Here is a 23,605-nt window from a genome sequence, read left to right on the forward strand (position 1 = left end):
TTTAGATCTGAGCGAAAGGGTTATTTCACGTAAGGTGATATATTTGATGTGATTTTGAAATTAAGAGCTTTCCCATCACCTTATTACTTACCATCATTCGTTATCTTTCTTATTGTGTCTTAAGTTATCTACTTGTGAACTTATAGGAGCAGCACACAGAACAATACACAGAGCAGTGTGTAGAACGTGATGGGGAAGAAAGGAAAAGCTCTGGTATCTGAAAAAACAGAGATGACTCCATTATTTAGGACACCACCTATACCAGAGAAGCAGGCATATCTACTTGGGAAGGCATGTATAGTCTGTTGGAGGAAGAAAACCCAAGAGTCATGGAAGTTACAACTACGACAGATGAACGCGGGTCGTCTAAAGCATCACTTACAGAGCTTGCATGCTCATTCCTGCACCGTATCGTAGCAAGGCCAAAAATACTTCCCTATACAGATATGGTCAAATGGGTGATAGACGATGCTGATATAACAGACAGGAAATTCAGGATGAAGAACCAAGAAATTATAGGATCATTTACACCACAGAATTTAAGACGCATGTATCATTTACCAGAGTCGCAGGCTAGCTATAACAAGTAGTTCATGGAGAAATTTGACAAGGAGAACGAAGATTTGGTGGAATGCACCAAAAGCTAGTCAGCGAAGGAAGAGTCATTAAAGAAGGACAAATATGGTATGTACAACACTCATTCCCTCTCTTCTCTGTATTGTTTCACTGCTGCAATGTTATGTAGGCTATTCGGAAAACCTGATATCAATAAGTTTTCATCCGAGTGGCTACCCCTACTGGATGCGGCCACCAACACCACTATAATGGAATGGGCCCAAATATTGTTTGATAACTTAGCCTCTGCTATTTGGAATTATCAGTCTAAAAGGACTCCTTCTCAGAGGATTTATCCTCCTTTCTTTCTAGCTGCCTATGTCATGGATGCTATCTGTTTTGTTTCTAAATTTCCTCTCATGGGTTGGAAATGTAGGGTAAAGAATCCCTTACCCATTCAAGTCTACCATAAGGAACTATGGGATTCTAAGTTCACCCCATATTTTTATAAAATCTGCCATGGAGTTATGCTACCCATTCACAAGATGTTGTATAATACAAATGCCCCAAGATTTTCTCCTGAAGCCGAAATTGATATTCTCCCTGTGGGAAGATGGTTCAAGAAGAATTTTTCACTTATATTAGAGTATTCAGAAGCATTGCCTCTCCTCATGTACTTCCCTTATATGTTCCTGACAAATTGATGGCCCGGGAAATAGCCTACCAAACTTGCGGGGTTGGAGGAATGAGCAGAGAAATTAAGGACAAGAAAAAGGAAATCTGGCCGCAATTCCCTATGGTCTGTGGATATTTTGCATTGTTTTATCTAGGTCACGCTTTCAAGGAAGTAGACAACATGTTGAGTCTACGATTTTTTAAGTTCTCAGGGAGACAGTTTGATCCCTTTGATGTGATAAAGAATTTTACTATGAATGTTAAAATAAAGGTGTTCACTAAGGAAGATGATCTCTTCGACAACGTTTTCCAGCAGAAGAGCACACTCAGAGACATATTACACATGGCCCAAATCCATTTTGGCCCAGCAGAATTCCAAGAGTTTAAACTCTACAGAGAACGAAGATTGGAAAATCTCCCCTTGGATAAATTGTGAGTAGAACCAACGAGGGAACCCACTCCCAGCATTAGCATGAGTCGAAGCTCGGGGCCAGACAAGTCTAAATCTAAGTCTAAAAGAGAATCTCCAAGAAGGTCTAGACGGTCAGAGAGCGATCACAATAAGAGTGAAGTATCAGTCAGGGATACTGCCCAATCCAAGGAGAATCCTGAGCAGCAAGTGTTGTCGCCAACACAGGTGAAAACTCCCGCTCCCTTCTTCCAGCTAACAAAGCCATTAAGAATAGAGCTGGAGAAAGAATGGGAAAACTTTAATCAATTGATAAACACAAAGGAGAAAAACGTAGAAACACCAAAGAATCCAGCACAGACAATCACAGAAATGGTGATTGAAACCTTTGTCAATGCTCCAGAAACTGATCACATTCCCATAGCTCCGTCATCTAAAATCATGCTAAAGATAGAGGAAATCCCTCCTCTAGATGTGTTTTACAGTCCGCAGCACAAAGCTGTGATCAGGAGACAAAGAAAGAAGAGAAAACTAGACAGCATGCTCTCACTTGAAGCAGAGAAGCTGGATGTCCTTTGGCAAGACCCTACCACTGATCCGACAGAGAACCTGACTAGATTGTCTCAAATCACAGGAGCTTATGCTTCTGCTACTATCAACAAAGCATCTGAAGTTCAACTATTTCTTAAAGACAAAGAGGATAAAATCCTATTTTTGCAGCAAAAGTTACAGTAGGCCAGCGTTATCCGGGAAGCAGAAGAAAAATTGGTAAAATTACAACAGGATTTCCAGCAAATGCATCTGGGTTATCAAAGAAATCTGGCTGAAAAAGAACAACAATTACAGGCCACATTAGAAATGCACAAAGATGATCCTAAAGTCGCAGAATTTGTCACAGAATCCCTTGCCCTGAATGATCAACTCTTGTAACAACAGGAAACACTTTGCCAAAGAATATCGCAATAGAACTCTCACTGCAAAATGAGCAACAAAATCACAAGTCAAGTCATAGATTTGCGACTTGATTATGATTTAATTGATAAGAAAGTTTCTGACTATTTGAATTGGCAGGAATCAGAGGAAGGCAAGAAAGTAGGATTGCCTAAGATCAATGAATCCCACAAAGAAATGTTGTTTAATAAATGGGATGCACAGATCAAAAAAGCAAAACAGGCAGCGGAAGAAGCGGCGACAATAGCAAGCAATATCATTGACTGTGTCAATGAAAATCTGCATAGAGCCAACTTGATATCGGAAACCACTCCAAGATTTCTCCCAAAAACACAGCAACTACAAACAAGTTGGAGACAGAAAGCTGAAGAAAGGGCAGAGTCAATCAAAAAGTTAACTAAGTTAAATTGGGACACTTACTGGAAATATTTGGTGAAACCACACAGTCAATGTATGACTCTGAATTGCCTTATAAATTCCGCTGAAAAGATAACACCAGCACTTGCTGATTCCGTCTTCGCAAGACAATTAAAATCGGAGGTCGGCCTACTGACACTCCTGAAGCTAATGCTGGATGCTTGCGACTTAAGAGAACAGATGCATAGTTGATCTTTAGATACAGTTTCAGTTTAATTTCATTTTATTTTTGCTTTAGACGAGGATGGTCATTTAAACCTCCTCCTATATTTTTGTAATAACTATTTTTAGTCATTAGTTAAGTAGTATTTAAACCCCTCTCATGCATTTAGAGAGGGGTCCAGAAATTTATCAAAAACAGTTCTTCAGAACATGCACTTTTGCCCCCCTGAGGAGGTTTTGATAAATGAATGGAATGGGATTTATTTATATCTGTGTTTAATGTCTGCTACTGAAATGCACTTCTGTACTCTTAGTAGATATTGAATTATGAGAAGATAAATCTGTGTTGGTGAAGCTCATGAGTAGGAATTATTATCAATGGTACCTTTATCTTTTAATGATTTCTGCTTATGCGTCAAGTGATATGTTATTTTCAGTTGTTTATATATGAAGGACTGAATGTTCAGTTATCATTTGGCACTTTTGTACGGTGGTAACTATTCTTTTATGTTGAGTGTATGAATAACTTATTATGCGATATGCTTATCATAATTGTTTCGGCTAATTTCTTATACGAAACAATTTACTTTTAATGGATTCTTTTCTCGTAGCAATTGAATAATATTTATTACCGATTGCTATTGGAAACTATTTTAGATCGCATAAGTGAAGAGTTAATCCCGGGATAGTTTTTAGAATTAGATGTTTCCGTTCATTAGAATAAAATTGCATGTGTTAGATTAGATTTAGATTAAAAGCATTCTCTTTAGAAACTTTTAGGAAGGAAAACATCATCCCTTAGCATCATCACAAACAAATTGGGAAATTGGTCCCATTATCCCTAGTCGGAGCCACTATCCCAAATAGAAAAGGAGTTGCTTTCAAGGTCCGGACCAGGTGGTTATCCCCCTTGTTGTAGACCCGATTTTTAGGGCTTCAACATATTTGGCACTAGAAGGAGGGCCCGAACTGTGAATGGCTAGTAAATCTAAATCCAAAACATATTATGAGAGTAAATCACCCTCAACATCTCCCCCGATTTCTCCATCGCATTCTGAATCTTTAAATTTTAAGCGAGAAGTTGAGAAAATAACAACCACTGCCACAAACCCGAACATTTAAGATAAATCTACTATCGAACCCCCTGAAGTTGAGTCTTTGATCCATAAACTTCAAGGATTTTCCATATCACCGCAAAAATCTAAATTATCTCAAGGTAGTGTGACTTTGCAATATAATCCTTCTCATCCTCTTACCAGATTACAGAGTGAAAAGTTTGGTATTGAACCAACCGAATTACCTCTGCCTAAAATGAAAATAGCAAGACAACTCAAGGGTCTGATAGTGAGACTCTTTCATCATCATCATCATCCATTCCACCTTCTCCATTGCAAAGTCAACCATCCACTACTCCACTTCATATCGTTGTTCAACAGAGTACTGGAACTTCGACATCTTCGTCCCCACCACAAGGAACTTCATCTGTGCTTTCCTCTGTTAGTAGTTCAACGATGGCTCAAAACCCATGGAACAATCCAGGGGCAGTCTCAATGCCTGCGCCCTTGAGTCAATTACCGACCCATCCTGAGAAATGGCTACCCAAGTTTAATCCTGAAACAGGCATGCTAGCAGAAGAACACATAAATAACTTTATGTTATCAATAAATTTAAATGGAGTTACAAATGAAGACATTGTTGTTAGACTTTTTCCATATACTTTGCAAGGAGCAGCTCGGTCCTGGTATTTTTCATTACCATCAGGATCCATTACTAGTTGCGACATTTTCCAAGGGCAATTCTTGAAAAAGTTCGGCGATGATAGGTCTACGGCAACATTAATCAATGATATTTCAAATCTTAATACTGAATCGAGAGAACCTATCAAAGATTTCAACTCGCGTTTCACCAAACTATTGAATAGAATCCCTACCACTTCCAAGCCTAGTGAAGAAGTTCGAAATGAATGGTACATATCTGCTTTACCATCGAATATAGTAATATTTGTTGATAAGGCTGCCAAGCCAACATTGGCCGAAAACATGAAGGAAGCGATAGCGGTAGAAAAAATTTTCTTAGCTTTAGAAAAGAAAAACGCTATTGATGAAAGAAAATCTAAGAAGGTTGCTTTTAGAGATGATCCTAAGAAAAAACAATTAAATGACCCATTTGATTTAGAAGGATTACAGAAAGTTTTAAAAACCATGTCTAATGAAATGGTTGACATTAAAAGACAAGTAGCAGAGACTTCTTCGAAGAAACCCTACAAGCCTTATAGAAAAAACCCTTCAACCAATTCAAAGCCTCCCAATGCTATAACAAATGCAGAACCTGAAGGAGAAGAAGAAGAAGTTTCTAATGAAGAACCTATTGATGAAGATGAGGTTGTAGAGCTATAGGGAATGTGGGACTTCATTCTTCCAGATGAAGAGGATCAAGATGCATCACCAGTCAGTACCAAAAGTAGATATCAACTTGATCCTCCACAGCCTAGTTCTAAACAAAAGAACGCAAGTTCGGTTTGCAAGGATAAAGTCACAGGTAAGAAATCATCACCAAAAGTGACTCAAACAAGCCCAGTCCAATCCGATTCATCAACTCCATCTAAAACATTGATTGTTTCTGATGAAATGGAGTGTAATATTGTTGAAGACATGAAGAAGACTAGGGCCAACATTACTTTTCATGAACTGAGTAAATTAAAGCATCAACAGAAATTACTTTTGAAAGAACTGCATGCACCTCTTCCTGCCACTATAATCTAGCAAGCTTCTCATGAAATGGGAAGACCTCCAACTAGTATGGCAAATAAAGTGGACCCAAATGATATTGATTTAATTGGAGGTAGGTCAAAATCCCATACTCCTCCATTCCTCCTTACATACGAAATTTTCAATAAAAATTTGCATAATTGTTTGGTAGATTTAGGTGCTTCATCTAATATTTTTCCTAGAACAATTTGTGCAAATTTAAATGTCCAACCTCAAAAATCTGCAGTACACATTTCAGCTGGACCGGTCACAAGTTGAAGTAATTGATGAACTAAATCAAGTAACCATAAGGTTCTCATCGAATCCAAAGGTATGTCAAGTCATTGATATTTTAGTTGCAGACATTCCTGAATTTTATGTTTTAATTATTAGCAGGGATTATGGATACTTTGCGACCGACTGGTCACATATGTGGCTCCCTTACAATGGTAAACCAAATCAGATAAAGGTTGAGCAAGAAAGACATAAAAAATACATAGTAACGGAACTGGAAGGAGAAAATGAACTTGTAGCGTACAGCAACAATATAATTGGGAACTATTCTGTTGACTCTTTCTTAGGAAATTTTAATGCTCATACTTCCCCTTATTTAGAACATTCTATGTTGTCTCAAGTAGAAAACTTTTCTCAAACAGACAGTTCTAAATGCGTTAATTTTGTAGATAGTCCTGTAAATAACTCTTTGTTTTGGAAATTATTTTTTGACGGTTCTAAGTCTAATGATGGAGCAGGAGTAGGATGTGTATTAGTTAGTCCAGAATGGAATAAAACCATGCTAACCTGTAGACTTGAGTTCAATTGCACAAACAACACTGCAGAATATGAAGCTTTAGTGCAAGGGCTATAAAAGGCAATCAGACTGAACATCAAGTATCTACAAGTCTTTGGAGATTCTGAGATTGTTATTAAAACAAAATGCTATACATTGTCTATCAGGTCATTTAAAGGATTATCAATCTTTAGTACAAGATTTGACTGAACATTTTATAGCATTCAATATTTCATCCATTCCCAGACTCCAGAATGCTAGTACTAACCTCCTGGCTAATGTAGCTTCCAAGCTCATTCCCTCAGAATACTATAGCCCAGACAGATTCTCAATTGAATTGATCTTTCAGCCTTCCATCCCTGATAATGTTACCAACTGGAGAATTTTTAACGATGACCCTGACATTGTGAGTTTCCTGACTTCAGAAGGATCTTACAGTAATTATATAATTGACGAGGACCAACATGACAAGTAGTTACAATAAGAGAGCACCAATAACGCCATACTAAAATTTGTATTCAAGTTAGAAGACTTATATGATTTAAAATACATATTCAAAAGGTCTACCAATTCAAAACTTCAGAGTTCAACCCTGAACTATGAATTAGTAAATCTATGAACGGATACTAAACCACAGAATATCAACTTAAGTCTTGGTCTAGCCCCAGAAGAAAAATTAGCCTTGTTCGACTCCTGAAACAGTATAAAAATGTCTTTTCCTGGAATTACGATGACCTTAAGACTTACGACACTTCAATCATTTAGCATACTATCCTGATGATAGCTGATGAAAAACCAGTCCAGTAAAAGCTGAGGAAAATCCATCCTAATCTGGAAAGTCAGATTAATTCTGAGCTCAATAAATTTTTGAAAGCCAAAATTATTTTTCCCATTTAGCATTCTAGATGGGTTTCCAATTTGGTTCCAGTCAGAGAGAAAAACGGAGACATTCGAATTTGTATTGACTTTCGAAATCTTAACAAAGCCTGCCAAAAGGATAATTTTCCCCTGCCTCCTATGGAACAAATATTACAAGCAGTTTCAGGATCAGAATTGATGTCCTTTTTAGATGGTTTCTCCAGCTACAACCAAGTCTTAGTCCATCCAGATGGTCAGCTTAAAACCACATTCAGAACCAAATGGGGTACATATGCATATAAAAAGATTCCTTTTGGGCTGATTAATGTTGGCGCCACATTTCAAAGGGCAATGGATATTGCATTTAAGGGATTAGAAAACAAATCAGTGTTGATTTACTTGGATGACATAACAGTATATTCTAAAAAACGTAGAAATCACCTCAGAGATTTAAAGCAAATATTTCAACGTTGTTAAAGGTATGGGATTTCACTTAATCCAAAAAAGTCCTTTTTTGCATTAAGTGAAGGAAAACTTCTTGATTTATAGTGTCTAAATCTGGAATCCATATTGATCTAGATGGGATTAAGGAAATTTCTGAAATATCCTTACCACATAATAAGAAAGCAATGCAATCCTTCCTTGGTCAAATTAATTTTGTGAAAAGATTTGTCCCGGACTTCTCAAGAATTATGTCACCATTACAAGCAATGATCAAGAAAAATTCATTCTTTAAATGGGGTCAGGCAGAATATGAAGCGTTCAATCTAACTAAGCAAGCGATTGTTAACGCCCCATCCCTAGCGACTCCAAATTTTTCTGATCCTTTCATTTTGTATACATTTTCCTCTAAGAAGTCATATGCTGCAATACTCACAGAAGATAATCAAGACAAAGCGGAAGCCCCAGTTGCCTTCTTTAGTTCAAATTTGCAAGGGGTTGAACTAAATTATTCTGACAATGAGAAACAAGCTTATGCAGTTTTCAAAGCAGTCAAACACTTTAGACCCTTTCTTCTTAAGACCCATACAAAGATAATAGTGTCGTTTCCAACGGTAAGAAATCTCTTGGTACAGAAAGATGTGGGTGAAAAGAGAGCAAATTGGGTCACTGCCCTACAAGAATACGACGCTGAGATCAAGCTAGCAAATATTGTAAAAGGTCAAGGCTTTTGCAGAATGTTCACTGGAGCATTGCTTATATCAGAAATACCATCTCCCAGTTAAGAGATACAAATGTATGAGGTAAGCCTAAATGATATTGAATCGAGATATGCTGATACCATGTTTTATTTAAAAAATGGATATGCTCCTTCAAATCTGAATCATACAAAGAAAAGAGCCCTAAGATTGAAAGCTAAGCAATATCAACTTGTAAACTATGTACTTTTTAGGATGAATTATGATTCTGTTCTTCTTCGATGTCTTGAGAAATATGAAGCTGAAAAAGTGTTGCAGGAACTCCATGATGGACCAGCAGGTGGACATTATGCAGGAGATGCAACAACACACAAAATTTTGCACGCAGGATACTATTGGCCTACTTTATTTAAAGATGCACATAGCTATGTAAGGAAATGTCAAGTTTTTCAAACTGCTGCTGGAAGACAGAAGAAACCATCATTTCCATTGCAACCAGTTAATATAGACCAACCATTTAAGCAATGGGAATTGGATATAATAGGTGAGATCGTTCATCACTCTTCTAAACAGCATAGGTACATCCTTACAGCTACAAATTATTTTACTAAATAGGTAGAAGCAGTTCCTCTCAAGACAACTAATGCTAAACATATCATCGATTTCATAGATCAGTTCATAATTACCAGGTTTCGCTTACCTTCTACTTTAATGTTTGATAATGCATCATATTTTTCTGGAAATGCTATTTTGCAACTAAGACAATTGCAGATCATTAAGCTAGAAGAGCAACGAGAACAGGCCAAAATTACCCATGCTCGTCATCAAGCATTAGTAAAGGCTTCTTTTGATTCAAACATGGTATCTAGGAAGGATTTTCAAATTGGAGATTTAGTATTGAAATGGGATAAGGCTCACAAAGAAAAAGGAAAACATTCTAAATTCCAACAAATGTGGCTTGGACCATTCCAAATTGTTGAAATCATAGGTCTATCAACTTTCATGTTACAAGATTTAGCAGGGAAAAGAGAATCTTTACCTGTTAATGGGAAAATCCTTAAAAAATACTTTCCATAGAAGATGACCTCTTCTATTTTTGTAAATTATTATTTATAACTTTATTTTGATAATAAAACAGGTTTTAAATGGTTACTTTTGGATTTCACGAAAAAGATTAATGTCTCTTGTAACTTTTGTTTTTTTCGCTTGTATAAATAGAACTGATTTGGAAAAATAATCATTATTATTAAAAAATATAGTCAAGTGCTACAAACCTGAAAATTTCACTAGTTTCAACCTTACAATTTTGATTAAAAACAACCTTTAGTGGGAATTTGTTTTATATCGGTCATGAAAAGCATCAATAACAAAACGCAGGTTCTCTGTAGAAAAGTTGTCTTAAAAAAGCTCTATAATTGTCGTCCAGAGCTATTCTTAAGGAACCAATGACTTCCTCCCCACTTAGGGAATTACAGCTTTCAAAGAGTAATCCACCTATGCACTATGAACTTAAATAATAAGAGGTCTCATCAAGAGCCGACTTATCATGATCATAAAGATTATAACTAGCTAACTTTGCCAAGTTGTATACCAAAACAAGGCAATGACTCAAAATTGCTGCAATCAAAAGCCAAGGGGTCTCATCACGAGCCACCTTGTTTAGTAAAGTTATAATCAAGTGAAAGGGACTGTAAAAATTTGGCCACCAAACCAAGACATTGTTCTTTAAGAATTAAAATAAAATGAATGCAATAAGTGTGAATGTGGATTTATCTTTGAAAATTGTATACTTCTTCAAGTAGGATACTGGATCATTGCTGGGTAACAGGTAACCCTGTCAAGGCTATAAACGCCTGCTGGTAGCAGAGGCTCTACCTACGACAAATGAGTATACTTAAAACTGATCTACATAGATGTCTTTGTTTTTATCCGTATAAATCAAGTAGTGACTAATGTAAATGCAATGACTAGCTTTGGGAAGAAAATAATCAGAATTAGCACGGAAGGAACAAACTATTGTTAATGGCAAAGAGCATTATGCACTTTATATTTATTTAATAAAGTTTGATTTTCTAGAAAACTTTTCTGTTTTAGATGTTTTAGAAGTTTTAGAAAATTCAAAAGATAATTAGATACAACTGATTCTTACTAGTGAATCGCCAATTGTTGTGGCCAGCAACAACCCCCCTTTTTATTTAGCATTAGTAATAGCACTAAATAAATGGGGACCCTTCTAAAAAAAATAAAAGACTAGCACTTAGAATTCCCTTTTAATAAAACACACTATCATAAACCTAAGATAAAACATCTGCAAACGTAAAATCTTAAGTATTATGAAAAGTATCAAATAAAATCGTTCTCTTAATGATGAACATTGCATCGCAAAAGGGTAACGAAGGGCATCATATATAAAGAAACTGTCGGAATTGCGAAAACACGATGATGCGAGATCACGAGCCACACAGATTCATCGCACATCACAGATTCCATATATCACAACGCCACCTAAGATAAAACGTTCCGATATTGCGAAATGCAATAAAGCATCTCGCAGTAGCATAATGAAACAAATGATTGTTAACCAAAAGGATTAACGATATTGTGATTGGCGATATTGCGATCTGCGGTACTGCAAAGAAAATCGCAAAATCGCTTTATCGCAGATCAAAAGGGCTCACAGTTCGATGAAATATTTTTCGTCATCTGATACTGAGTTATGGGCATTAATGTCAACTTAGTGGTTTATTGATGGTTATTTATGAGAAATGATTTAGATCTGAGCGAAAGGGTTATTTCACGTAAGGTGATATATTTGATGTGATTTTGAAATTAAGAGCTTTCCCGTCACCTTATTACTTACCATCATTCGTTATCTTTCTTATTGTGTCTTAATTTCTCTACTTGTGAACTTACAGGAGCAGTACGCAGAACAATACACAGAGCAATGCGCAGAACGTGATGGGGAAGAAAGGAAAAGCTCTGGTATCTGAAAAACAAAGATGACACCATTATTCACGGACACCACCTGTACCAGAGAAGCAGGCATATCTACTTGTGAAGGCATGTATAGTCTGTTGGAGGAAGAAAACCCGAGAGTCATGGAGGTTACAGCTACGGTAGATGAACGCGGGTCATCCGAAGCATCACTTACAGAGCTTGCATGCTCATTCCTGCACCATATCGTAGCAAGGCCAAAAATACTTCCCTATATAGATATGGTCAAATGGGTGATAGACGATGCTGATATAACGGACAGGCAATTCAGGACGTGGAACCAGGAAGTTATAGGATCATTTACCCCATAGAATTTAAGATGCATGTATCATTTACCAGAGCTACTGGCTAGCTATAACAAGTAGTTCATGGAGAAATTCGCCAAGGAGAACGAAGATTTGGCAGAATGCACCAAAAGCTGGTCAACGAAGGAAGAGCCATTAAAGAAGGACAAATATGGTATGTACAACACTAGTTCCCTCTCTTCTCCATATTGTTTCACTGCTGCAATGTTATGTAGGCTATTCGAAAAACTTAATATCAATAAGTTTTCATCCGAGTGGCTACCCCTACTAGATGCAGCCATCAATGCCACTATAACGGACTGGGCCCAAATATTGTTTGATAACTTAACCTCTGCTATTTGGAATTAAAGGTCTAAAAGGACTCCTTCTCAGAGGATTTATCCTCCTTTCTTTCTAGCTTCCTATGTCATGGATGCTATCTGTTTTGTTTCTAAATTTCCTCTCATGGGTTGGAAATGGAGGGTACAGAATCCCTTACCCATTCAAGTCTACCATAAGGAACTATGGGATTCTAAGTTCACCCCATGTTTTTATAAAATCTACTATGGAGTTATGCTACCCATTCACAAGATGTTGTATAATACAGATGCCCCAATATATTCTCCTGAAGCCGAAATTGATATTCTCCCTGTGGGAAGATGGTTCAGAGAAGAATTTTTCACTTATATCAGAGCATTCGGAAGCATTGCCTCTCCTCATGTACTTCCCTTGTATGTTCTTGACAAATTGATGGCCCGGGAAATAGCCTACCAAACATGCGTGGTTGGAGGAATGAGCAGAGAACTTAAGGACAAGAAAAAGGCAATATGGCTGCAATTCCCTATGGTCTGTGGAGCTTTTTCATTGTTTGATCTAGGTCATTCTTTCAAGGAAGTAGACAACGTGTTGAGTCTACGATTGTTTAAGTTCCCAGGGAGATAGTTTGATCCCTTTGATGTGATAAATAATTTTACTACCGTTGTTAAAATAAAGGTGTTCACTAAGGAAGATGATCTCTTCGACGACGTTTTCCAGCAGAAGAGCACACTCAGAGACATCTTACACATGGCCCAAATCCAATTTGGCCCTGCAGAATTTCAAGATTTTAAACTCTACAGAGAATGAAGATTGGAAAACCTCCCCTTGGATAAATTGCGAGTAGAACCAACGAGGGAACCCACTCCCAGCATTAGCATGAGTGGAAGCTCGGGACCAGACGAGTCTAAATCTAAGTCTGAAAGAGAATCGCCAAGAAGGTCTAGACAGTCAGAGAGTGATCACAATAAGAGTGAAGGATCAGTCAGGGATACTACCCAATCCAAGGAGAATCCTGAGTAGCAAGTGTTGTCACCAACACAGGTGGAAATTCCCGCTCTCCTCATCCAGCCAACAAAGCCATTAAGAACAGAGCTGGAGAAAGAATGGTAAAACTTTAATCGATTGATCAACACAGAGGAGCAAAACATAGAAACACCAAAGAATCCAACACAAACAATCACAGAAATGGTGATTGAAACAGTTGTCAATGCTCCAGAAACTGAGCACATTCCCATAACTCCATCATCTGAAATCATGCTAAATATAGAGGAAATCCTTGCTCTAGATGTGTTTTACAATCCGCAACACAAAGCTATGGTCAGGAGACAGAGAAAGAAGCGAAAACTAGATAGCATGCTCTCACCTGAAGCAGAGCAGCTGGATGTCCTTTGGCAAGACCCTACCACTGATCCGACAAAGAACCTGACTAGATTGTCTCAAATCGCAGGAGCTTATGCTTCTGCTACTATTAACAAAGCATCTGAAGTTCAACTATTGCTTAAAGACAAAGAGGATAAAATCCTATTTTTGCAGCAACAGTTACAACAGGCCAGCGTTAGCCGAGAAGCAGAAGAAAAATTGGTAAAATTACAATAGGATTTCCAGCAAATGCAGCTAGGTTATCAAAGCAGTCTGGCCAACAAAGAATAGCAATTACAAGCCACGTTAGAAATGCACAAAGATGATCCTAAAGTCGCATAATTTTTCACAGAAGCCCTTGCCTTGAATGATCAACTCTTGCAACAACAGGAAACACTTTGCCAAAGAATATCGCAATGGAACTCTCACTGCGAAATGAGCGACAAAATCACAAGTCAAGTCATAGGTTTGCGACTTGATTATGATTTAATTGATAAGCAAGTTTTTTACTATTTGAATTGGCAGGAATCACAGGAAGGCAAGAAAGCAGGATTGCCTAAGATCAATGAATCCCACAAAGAAATGTTGTTTAATAAATGGGATGCACAGATCAAAAAAGCAGAATAGGCAGCGGAAGAAGCAACGACAGCAGCAAGCAATATCATTGACTGTGTCAATGAAAATCTGCACAGAGCCAACCTGATATCAGAAACCACTCTAGGATTTCTCCCAAAAACACAATAACTGCAAACAAGTTGGAGATAAAAAGCTGAAGAAAGGACAGAGTCAATAAAAAAGTTAACTAAGTTAAATTGTGACACTTACTGGCAATATTTGGTGAAACCACACAGTCAGTATATGACTCTGAAGTGCCTTACAAATTCCACCGAAAAGATAGCGCCAGCACTTGCTGATTCCATCTTCACAGGAAAATTAAAATTGGAGGTCGGCCAACCGACACTCCTAAAGTCGATGCTGGATGCTTGCGACTTAAGAGAACAGATGCATAGTTGATCTTTAGATACAATTTCAGTTTAATTTCATTTTATTTTTGCTTTAGATGAGGATGGTCATTTAAACCTCCTCCTATATTTTTGTAATAACTATTTTTAGTCTTTAGTTAAGTAGTATTTAAACCCCTCTCATGCATTTAGAGAGCAGTCCAAAAATTTATCAAAAATAGTTCTTCAAAACATGCACTTTTTCCCCTCTGAGGAGGTTTTGATAAATGAATGGAACGAGATTTATTTATATCTGCGTTTAATGTTTGCTACTGAAATGCACTTCTGTAATCTTCGTAGATATTGAATTATGAGAAGATAAATCTATATTGTTGAAGCTCATGAGTAGGACTTATTATCAATGGTAGTTTTATCTCTTAATGATTTCTGCTTTTGCGTCAAGTGATATGTTATTTTCAATTGTTTATATATGAAGGCCTGAATGTTCAGTTATCATTTGACACTTTTGTACGGTGGTAGCTATTTTTTTATGCTGAGTGTATGAATAACTTATTATGCGATATGCTTATCATAATTGTTTTGGCTAATTTCTTATAGAAACAATTTACTTTTAATGGATTCTTTTCTCGTAGCAATTGAATAATCTTTATTACCAATTGCTATTGGAAACTATTTTAGATCGCATAAGTGAAGAGTTAATCCCGGGATAGTTTTTAGAATTAGATGTTTCCGTTCATTAAAATAAAATTGCATGTATTAGATTAGATTTAGATTAAAAGCATTCTCTTTAGAAACTTTTAGGAAGGAAAACATCATCCCTTAGCATCATCACAAACAAATTGGGAAAATGGTCCCATTATCCCTAGTCGGAGCCACTATCCCAAACGGAAAAGGAGCTACTTTCAAGGTCTGGGCCGAGTGGTTATCCCCCTTGTTGTAGACCCGATTTTCGAGGCTTCAACAAGCACATAAACAGTTTAAACAAACATAAGCATACACCCATTATTTTCAAGCTCATATTTAATTCCTCATTGGTTAATCATAAAGACTTGGGAATATTTAAGCTTTGGAAGTGGGAGAGGTTCTTGTAAGTTAGACAAGAAGCCTAAGTGACCCATTCTCAAATCAGGTGGTATCGGAGCTTAAGATTGATTAAACCCACCTTCAAGGAAGGTTATATCAGAATGCTCGATTGACAGAGTGAATACTGCTTGCCTAAAAAGTGTTTGGGCAGTCAAGGATTGATTGTCTGATTGATGTATGCTTGTTTGCAGACTGACTATTTTTTGAGTTTGCAGAGGTGAAGGGAAAGCTATTGATAGCTCAGTCCAAGAAGGACAAGAAGGAAGAAGGGTTGAAATAATTCTTCTATCTCAAGGCAATCCACGGCACAAGAGGTTTGTTGCAAAAGGTTGCTTAAATAAGCTCTTTTAATCTTGTTTGAAGTTCTTTTGTTCATTGGCATAATGACAACTTCTACAAGTGTATCCTCAAATTCCTTCTCCATCACAAGACTCTTTGATGGAGACATGAAGCAAGACTTGTTCATCATGATGGACAAGGTGAGAGAAATGTATGAGGATGGAAGAAAGAGTAGCATACTTAGAGAGCAGTTGAATTCCATGAAGGAAGAGAAGCAGTTGCTTTCTGACAGACTGCAGGAAATGGAGAGGCAACTTCATATTGCAAATATGAACCTGAAGAGGATGCATGAGTTGGAGTCATAGATCTTTGTTTCCAAAGAAGCCTTGGTTAAGTATCAGCTTGAAGAAGAGGTAAACCATTCCAGTTTGTCTTCAAAGAATGCTTATATTGGTTCTTTTGAAAAAGATACTAGAGGCATAGGTTCCAAGCTAATGTCCAAGATGGGCTATGAAGGAAAGGGCTTTGGAAATCATGCACAAGGTATTATTGAACCAATAATGGTTGAGAAAAGGCCTAAGTATTTGGGTCTTGGCTATGGACAACCTTATGGAGAGAGTTCCAAAGCTGCCATGAAGACCATTATAACAACTCCAAGAAGGAGTTGCAATGCAAAGTGTGAAGATTGTGTTCAGGAGGAATGTAATAACTTGAAACATCACTTGTAGGATGTAGGTATTCAAAAGCACACATTTGAACCAGAGAGTTGTGGAAACTCTAACAGCCTTGAAGAGATTAATGGTGTTCCAAAAGGAGCCACTTCTTCATTTGCTTCACCTCCTCATGAAGGCAATAAAGGTGAAAGAGGCAGGTATAAATCTGGTTCTAATCATATTCCTTTTGATTTTGCAAAGCATGGTAAATTTCCACATAAGCATGGGAAAAGAATTGCATGTTCCTTTTGTGGTTTGGATAACCATCATGTTTCTAGATGTTGGAAGAGAATGGCCACATACAGGAAACTTTTGAAGGAAAAGAAGCAAAAAGCCAAAGGTCCATTGGACAAGGCAAATCATGCTGTCAAGAGGATGCACATATGTTGCACTTACTTCCATAAGCAAGGGCATCTTGCTGAAAGGTGTTGGACTCTGAATCCAACAATGCTTCCACAAAAGCTGAAGAAGAAGGTGGAAAGAGAAGATGGCAGAAATGGAAAGGAAGTTTCCATGAATGATGTGTCTCAAGATGATTCACATGTTGATGTTGATGTGCAGAAAAAGGAAGGACCTTTGAAATGGATTGGTAAAAAATGGTTAGAGTTCTTCTCCAATTAAGTTTGCATGTCTATTGTTGCATCTATTTGAATTTCTTTGTTGATGAGATGCAAGTTGCAGGTTTCTACCAAGATGGTGAATGGGAAAAGTTGAGTAGGAGACTCACTTTGTTGCTGCAACATTATATTTCATTTCAGCTTCGAAAGTACAATGTGCTTAAGTGAAAGTTGAAGGATGAAATGCATGCATAAGCATGATATGCATGAACACAAGGATGTTTATGTTTTCCTTGTATTTGAACATGTATGTGTGATTAACTTGTAGTATTGATTGCTTTGACATATATGTGATGTAATGTTGACTTGGTCTCCAAGATGGAGATAGTGATGAAATGTTTCATCTTTTGAAAAGAGTCCTAATGGTCTTTTTCTACATGCTTGACTTGAAGGGTCATTTGTTTGAAAGGCATGTTTTGAGGGCTTGTTGTCTAGTCCATCATTTGTATGTAGAAGTAAGACATGTAGGTGTTCACAAGATGTGAAATCTGTTTCTTTTGTTGGAGCAGGAGTTTAGCCCTTCCAATTGTGGTCTGTATTTCTGTTGTTGTTAACAGTTGTTGCTGACAGCTTTTCAAATAGGTACAAATGAAATTTTTGTGGAGCAGGTGTACTTCACATTTGTTTGAGTCACCTTGGATAAATGATCAAGGTAGAGAAGTTCAAACTACCTTCTGTGACCATCTAAGCAGGAGTTTTGCAGGAAGGCAAAGAAGAAGACAGCTCTTCCCAGGAGGACCAACACATCAAGTGAGGAAAGTGGTCAAAGGCTTTGGTTCAGAGGCACTATGCAAGACAAGTGTATGGAGGCTGAAAGAAGAGGGTTTTGTTACTCTCAGGTACTGTTCAGATCAGTATATCAGTCTTTTGGAGACCAAAAGTTCTTTTGGTGGGAAGGCGTGATCCAAAATGGATTTTGGATAGATTCCTAAGTCTAAGTGTTCCTCATTGAGGAAAATGAAAGTCCAAGGAAGTTCCTGTAAATAGCCCCATTGCAGAAATCTTTTCATTCTGAACCTACTACAACTTGAATGGGCAAAAATGGACTTAGGGTGCAGAAGTTATCATAGAAAGAAGATGCTCTGTGTTCTTTAGAAAAAGAGGAAAAATCCTCCAAAATGGGAAAAAAACCCTTATAAAGGTAAATCGCATCAGACCAGGGACAAAAGAGCGGACTTAAGCGTAAAGGGGAGAAACCCCTGATTGCTGATCCCCGACATATCGGGTCGGAGGCAGATATGCGACATAACATAAGGACCAGGCCGATGCGACAGTGCGATCACCGAAATCGGCAGATCGACATCGGTAATGGCATGGGACTTAAGGCGGGACCCCGGGTCGAGCGATATTGCGATCGCCGATATCAACGTCGACAGATCGGCGTCGGCATAGGCCATGCCATATGGAAAGACCCCAAGACTTTGCGATATGCGATTGCAACATGTCGCATCGCGACCATACAGAGGAGCGAGGCCATATATATATATATATATATATATATATATATATGCAACTTGTGATAAAACTGGACCTGACGGGTCTTATCGCCCCAAATATATATATTTTGAGTTCTATAAAAAGGAGTTATTCAATGTAAATTTGTGTTTTCGTTAAATAAACGAAATCCAAAGGGAATGCGCAGATGCGATGAAACCAACCCAAAAGGGTTATAAATGCAGCTGTATATTATTTCAAGTCCGGTATGAGCCATTGTGTCGGGATTTCCCGTGTTTTAATGTATTTTTCAAATACAAAGGAAACCTCGGCACAGGAACACTTGCGACTTGCAATAGCGATTGCAGGCGAACCCGATAAGATTCTAGGGCGGATTTAATGATATTTCAGGTTCAATAAATGGCAGATTGGCTAATTTTCCCGTGTTTTACAATGTTTCTCTGTGTAAATAGGGAACGACTGTTTCTGGGGATTTCAAGTGCCAATGGTTCCTTCTGTTAAAGAACAGGTGGCCGCACCATCCTTGAAGGTGTTTAGCAATGATTGCTAGCGCTCAGAGGGGGGTTTGAGCCGACAAAGGCCAGGAACCAGAGAGCCCAGAAGAGGAAAACGAACAGACAACGCCGATTGGCTTAAACGCCACAGAATGATAGAGACAGGAGAGCGTAAGCAGAGAGTGAAGGCGCAGCTAAGAAAAAAAATAGGAGGCTAAGCCAAAGCAAGAAGCTAAGGCAAAAGAGAGCAGTGCAGAAAGGGAAGGAAAAGAGAACGCAGAGCTAATGTGCAGAGCAGCTGAGTGGAGTCACTTGGAAGTCAGGTGAAAAACCTGAGAGCTGTCATTTGCAGAGAGCTAGAGTCGAGAGCTAGAGTGAGAGCCGAGAGCCAGAAAGCTGAAAGCTTCAAAGCCATGGAGAGATGGTGTTTTGAGCCCATCATTTTTGTGTAAACAATGGAGTTGCACTGAAGAGCTTGTAAAAGGACTTTGCCATAATCCCGAGAGCCCAGTCGAATTGACTAGAGCTCAAGGAGATGTAGCCCAAGAGTTTTGGATTAATTTGTTGTTTTATGTGTGATGCTTGTTGCTGCATTGTTCACTATTATATGCTTTATATTAGTTTAAACAAAATCATTTACAGCACATAAACATTTTAAACAAACATAAGCATAACCCATTATTTTCAAGCACATATTTAATTCCGCATTGGTTAATCATAAAGACTTGGGAATATTTAAGCTTTGGAAGTGGGAGAGGTTCTTGTAAGTTAGACAAGAAACCTAAGTGACCCATTTTCAGATCAGTAAACCTTATAGAGCGATTGATTCGGTGATGGATTCAGCAAGCATGTTTGTGCCATTCCCACCAGACCAAAATATTTTATATTATTGTTCTAAATTTATGTGAAGCCATGCGCCACATCTTCATGATCCACCTTGTATAGCTCCATCAAAATAACCAGCAAGGTAAGAGATATGCAAAGCAAATTTCCTGGAGTCAATTGCTTTAACCACTATTTGTTTCTACATCAAAGGCTTCATCAAGAATACAATATTGTTCACAATATATTCTATATTAAGATACAAGCCATCAAATATAATGGAATTTATGGCCTTCTAGATTTCCCAAAAACTACAAGGGGAATGGCCAATTGTTCTTTGGTTCTCCCACTCCACCACATCAAATGAGAATCAATTGAGTCATGAACCATGTGAGTGAAAGTAAAAAAGTATGAGGTCGTGAACCATACCATGCAATAGGATATGATAATTGCTTTTTGTTTCCATCATGCACAGTGCACATTGACTAGGTCCATACATATCTCTTTTTATTAATTTTTCCCAAGTTAGTGTTTTGTTCTTCCAAGCAAGTAATGCATATAATACAATCTTATATTGGACCTGTGTTTTCGAAAATCTACTAAACAAGATTATATTACCACAAATGAACAAATATGTATAGCAACAGAGATGGATCCCCCAGTGAGGTTATGCAGCTACTTGTGGATGTTCAATTCATTATAATTGAACTGGGGAGATTTTCAAGAGTGGAACATGAGAATCCAACTTGCCAACTATACCTTTAGGAAGGTTATGAGACAACTTGATGAGTTTACTCTACATGATTTTGACCATGACTAGAAATGCAAAACTTTCCTCGACAAAAATATCAAAGACAAGTACTCTTTAAGAGAAGGTGTTAGAGATTTTTAGAAAAGGGTGTTGGAAATTTAACTCTTACTTATTTTGGGCATATTGAATAATATTCTTTATATAAGGTGTCTAATTGCAATTGCTTGATTGTGAGATTAATTTTAAATCAATACTTATATGTGTGTTTAATTTTTGTGTGAAATGATTTTAAATATATACTATACTTGAAATTATGAGACAAAAGACTGATGAATAGTGTGACTTTATCACGTATGAAAATCAATAAGGTTTCACACCGAATTGTTCGTGTTAGTTCAATGCTTTCAATTAATAAATAGCTGTATTAATCATGATTTTAAAGGTCAACTATCAAATCTTACCTTAAGACTTTTGATGTTCATAATGAGATTCACCGGATCATACATCCTCCATTGGGTTTAGATTAAATCAGAAAATGAAAAATATTCAAACTTTATAATCGGGCGCTGTTTACATGTCCAACGGAAACTGTGAGGTCCTACACACGCTGAAGCGCGAGCTCGTCGCCAGTTATAAACGTACCATGGAAGCCGTAGGGCACCCGGGAGGGCAGTTTGACGGAGGCCACGACGTCGAGGCCCGGGGTCCTGGCGTCCAGGATCACGAACTCCGATTTTCCCGTATTCTCGTTGTTCACGAAAGACATCACGTAGCCGTCGTCCTCTGCGGAAGGAGTAGGAGGAGAGCGAGCGACGAAGTATGGCTCCCCTCCGTAGCAACCTTCGTCGAAGAGAAACTTGGCCACGATTTCCCTAGACTCCAAGTTGACCTTGGCGATTCCGGATACCCTGGGCCACGGCTCCGCGATGGCCATATAAGCGTAGCGTGAGCGTCGACCGACGTAGCTTCTGTTGATCTGCCCAGCCTCCAGGTTTAGGCCCGGAAAAATCTCAGTTCTGGCGGAGGCGCCGGTTGTCAGGTTCAGTCTTATTTCCGACAAGATGCTTCTCAGGGGCCGTTTGTCGGGATATTCGTTGAAGATTCCGTCGGGTGGCGTCATGCAGGATCCGACAACGACAACCTCGTTGGTGTCGGGATCCTCCCAGGCATTCCACAGATGGAAGCAGAAGCAGCCGGGGACGTCAATCCACGTCATCCTTCCGTCGTCCGTGTCGTTTCTCGGCATGACGCCGAAGCGCGGGATCTTCTCCCTGTCACACAAAACCGGCGATCCTCCGACGAACATGCGGAAGATGTTGAAGATCATTTGCTGATCTGGAACGATGATGTGGCGCTTCGTAACAGCGAAGTCGTGCACCATTGTAGGATGTCGGATGTTGATGTCGACGGGGGGTCCAAAGGTTGTGCCATCGCGGTTGAAGTGGAAGTAACGTAGGTGCGGCCGTCGGACGACGTTGTAGCTGAGCACGAAAAGCTCGCCCGTCTCGGGGTCAATGCTGGGGTGCGCGGTGACCGATGAGGACCCCTGAAGCTGCCCGTCGAAATCGAACCTGCCCGCCGTCACCAGTTCGCCGTCGCCCGTCACCCTGACGGCATACGGGAGATCGTCTTCGGACATAGCGAGCAGACGGCCGTTAAAGAACGCCAGCCCGGCATTAGCCACGCCCATGCCCTTCCCGGTGTTGACCAGCCCGCAGAGCCCCCGGGCACCATGCAGCAGCAGGCGCACCAGCCCGCCGTGGCCGTGGAGTTGCCCGATGGGCTTCGGGTAAAAGCTCCGCCCCGCCCGCTCCTCGCTAACGAGCCTTTCGGTCTCCGTGAACCGGCAACTGTAACTAGCCTTCCCGTGTCTCAGCGTCACGGCATGTATCATTCCATCGCCGTCAAATAAATGGTGGCCACCGCGGGGTTCGAACCGGGGATTCGCGCCATTGCGGACGTAAACTCCATCTAAGCACTCCGGTACCCGGCCCTCGACCTCCAGGTCGTGCTGGACTGGCGTTTCCGGCACCGGCGCGAAGTTGCCGCACAGTTGAACCGCTGGGTCGGATGTGTTGGGCAACGGGCGTTGCTTCTCAAGCGGACGAACCAGGGTTTCCTCCGCCGCATCAAGAACTGCGGCCGCCAGCTTCTGGAGAGGGTTCCACTTTGCACCCTTTTCCACTTCTTGAAAAGCAGGTTTCGTCTTCACAGGAGTCGAAACCGGCAATTCTAATGCAGCCGACGTTTTCAGCTTCGAATCCACGGAAACCATAGTTTTCCGCATTGCCGAAGGTATCTCCCGCCTTCCACTTTCTCCAGTAGTGAGCACAGTTCGAGTCGCATTCTCGCCAAGAACCGATTTACAGCAGAAAGCCATTAAATATCAACAATACTGCAACTTAACTTCCTCTATCAAAACTTCTGCTTAATTATGCATCAACTATAAAACCATTCAATGGCTTCTATCTTTCAGCAGCTCCAGATGGAGTGTCTCTATTATATATCTTTTCTGAGAAATCGTGAAAGCCCTTCCCTCACAGCCTAGAATTCCTTCTGATCTTCGTCGGTTGCTTCGAAAACCGATGCGCTGTATATATCATTCTCTTGCAAGAAAACGACGTGAAAACATGTGGCTTCCATTCAGATGTTTGAACAGCAAGCACCTTCAATCGTTTGTTTGTTTGATCGCCACATGGCGACACGACTCCTGAGCTGTATACGATTTTCGATAGTCATTATACAATTCGTCGGTCGCCACATGGCGGAGC

General features: G+C 39.2%; 1 protein-coding gene across 1 annotated transcript; it reads right to left on the bottom strand.

Annotated features, from left to right (window-relative positions):
- Positions 1–21,251: 21,251 nt before the first annotated feature.
- LOC149160223 (9-cis-epoxycarotenoid dioxygenase NCED4, chloroplastic-like) lies at positions 21,252–23,383 on the bottom strand. Its single transcript, XM_089433666.1, has one exon. The coding sequence runs from the start codon at positions 23,212–23,214 to the stop codon at positions 21,433–21,435; it is 1,782 nt and encodes a 593-aa protein (XP_089289792.1). The 5' UTR covers positions 23,215–23,383; the 3' UTR covers positions 21,252–21,432.
- Between the last annotated feature and the right edge of the window lie 222 nt (positions 23,384–23,605).

This window comes from Pinus tabuliformis, chromosome 5_2, assembly GCF_031772625.1.
Source record: "Pinus tabuliformis cultivar Carrire ecotype Pingquan chromosome 5_2, CPIR1, whole genome shotgun sequence".
NCBI classification, from domain to species: domain Eukaryota; kingdom Viridiplantae; phylum Streptophyta; class Pinopsida; order Pinales; family Pinaceae; genus Pinus; species Pinus tabuliformis.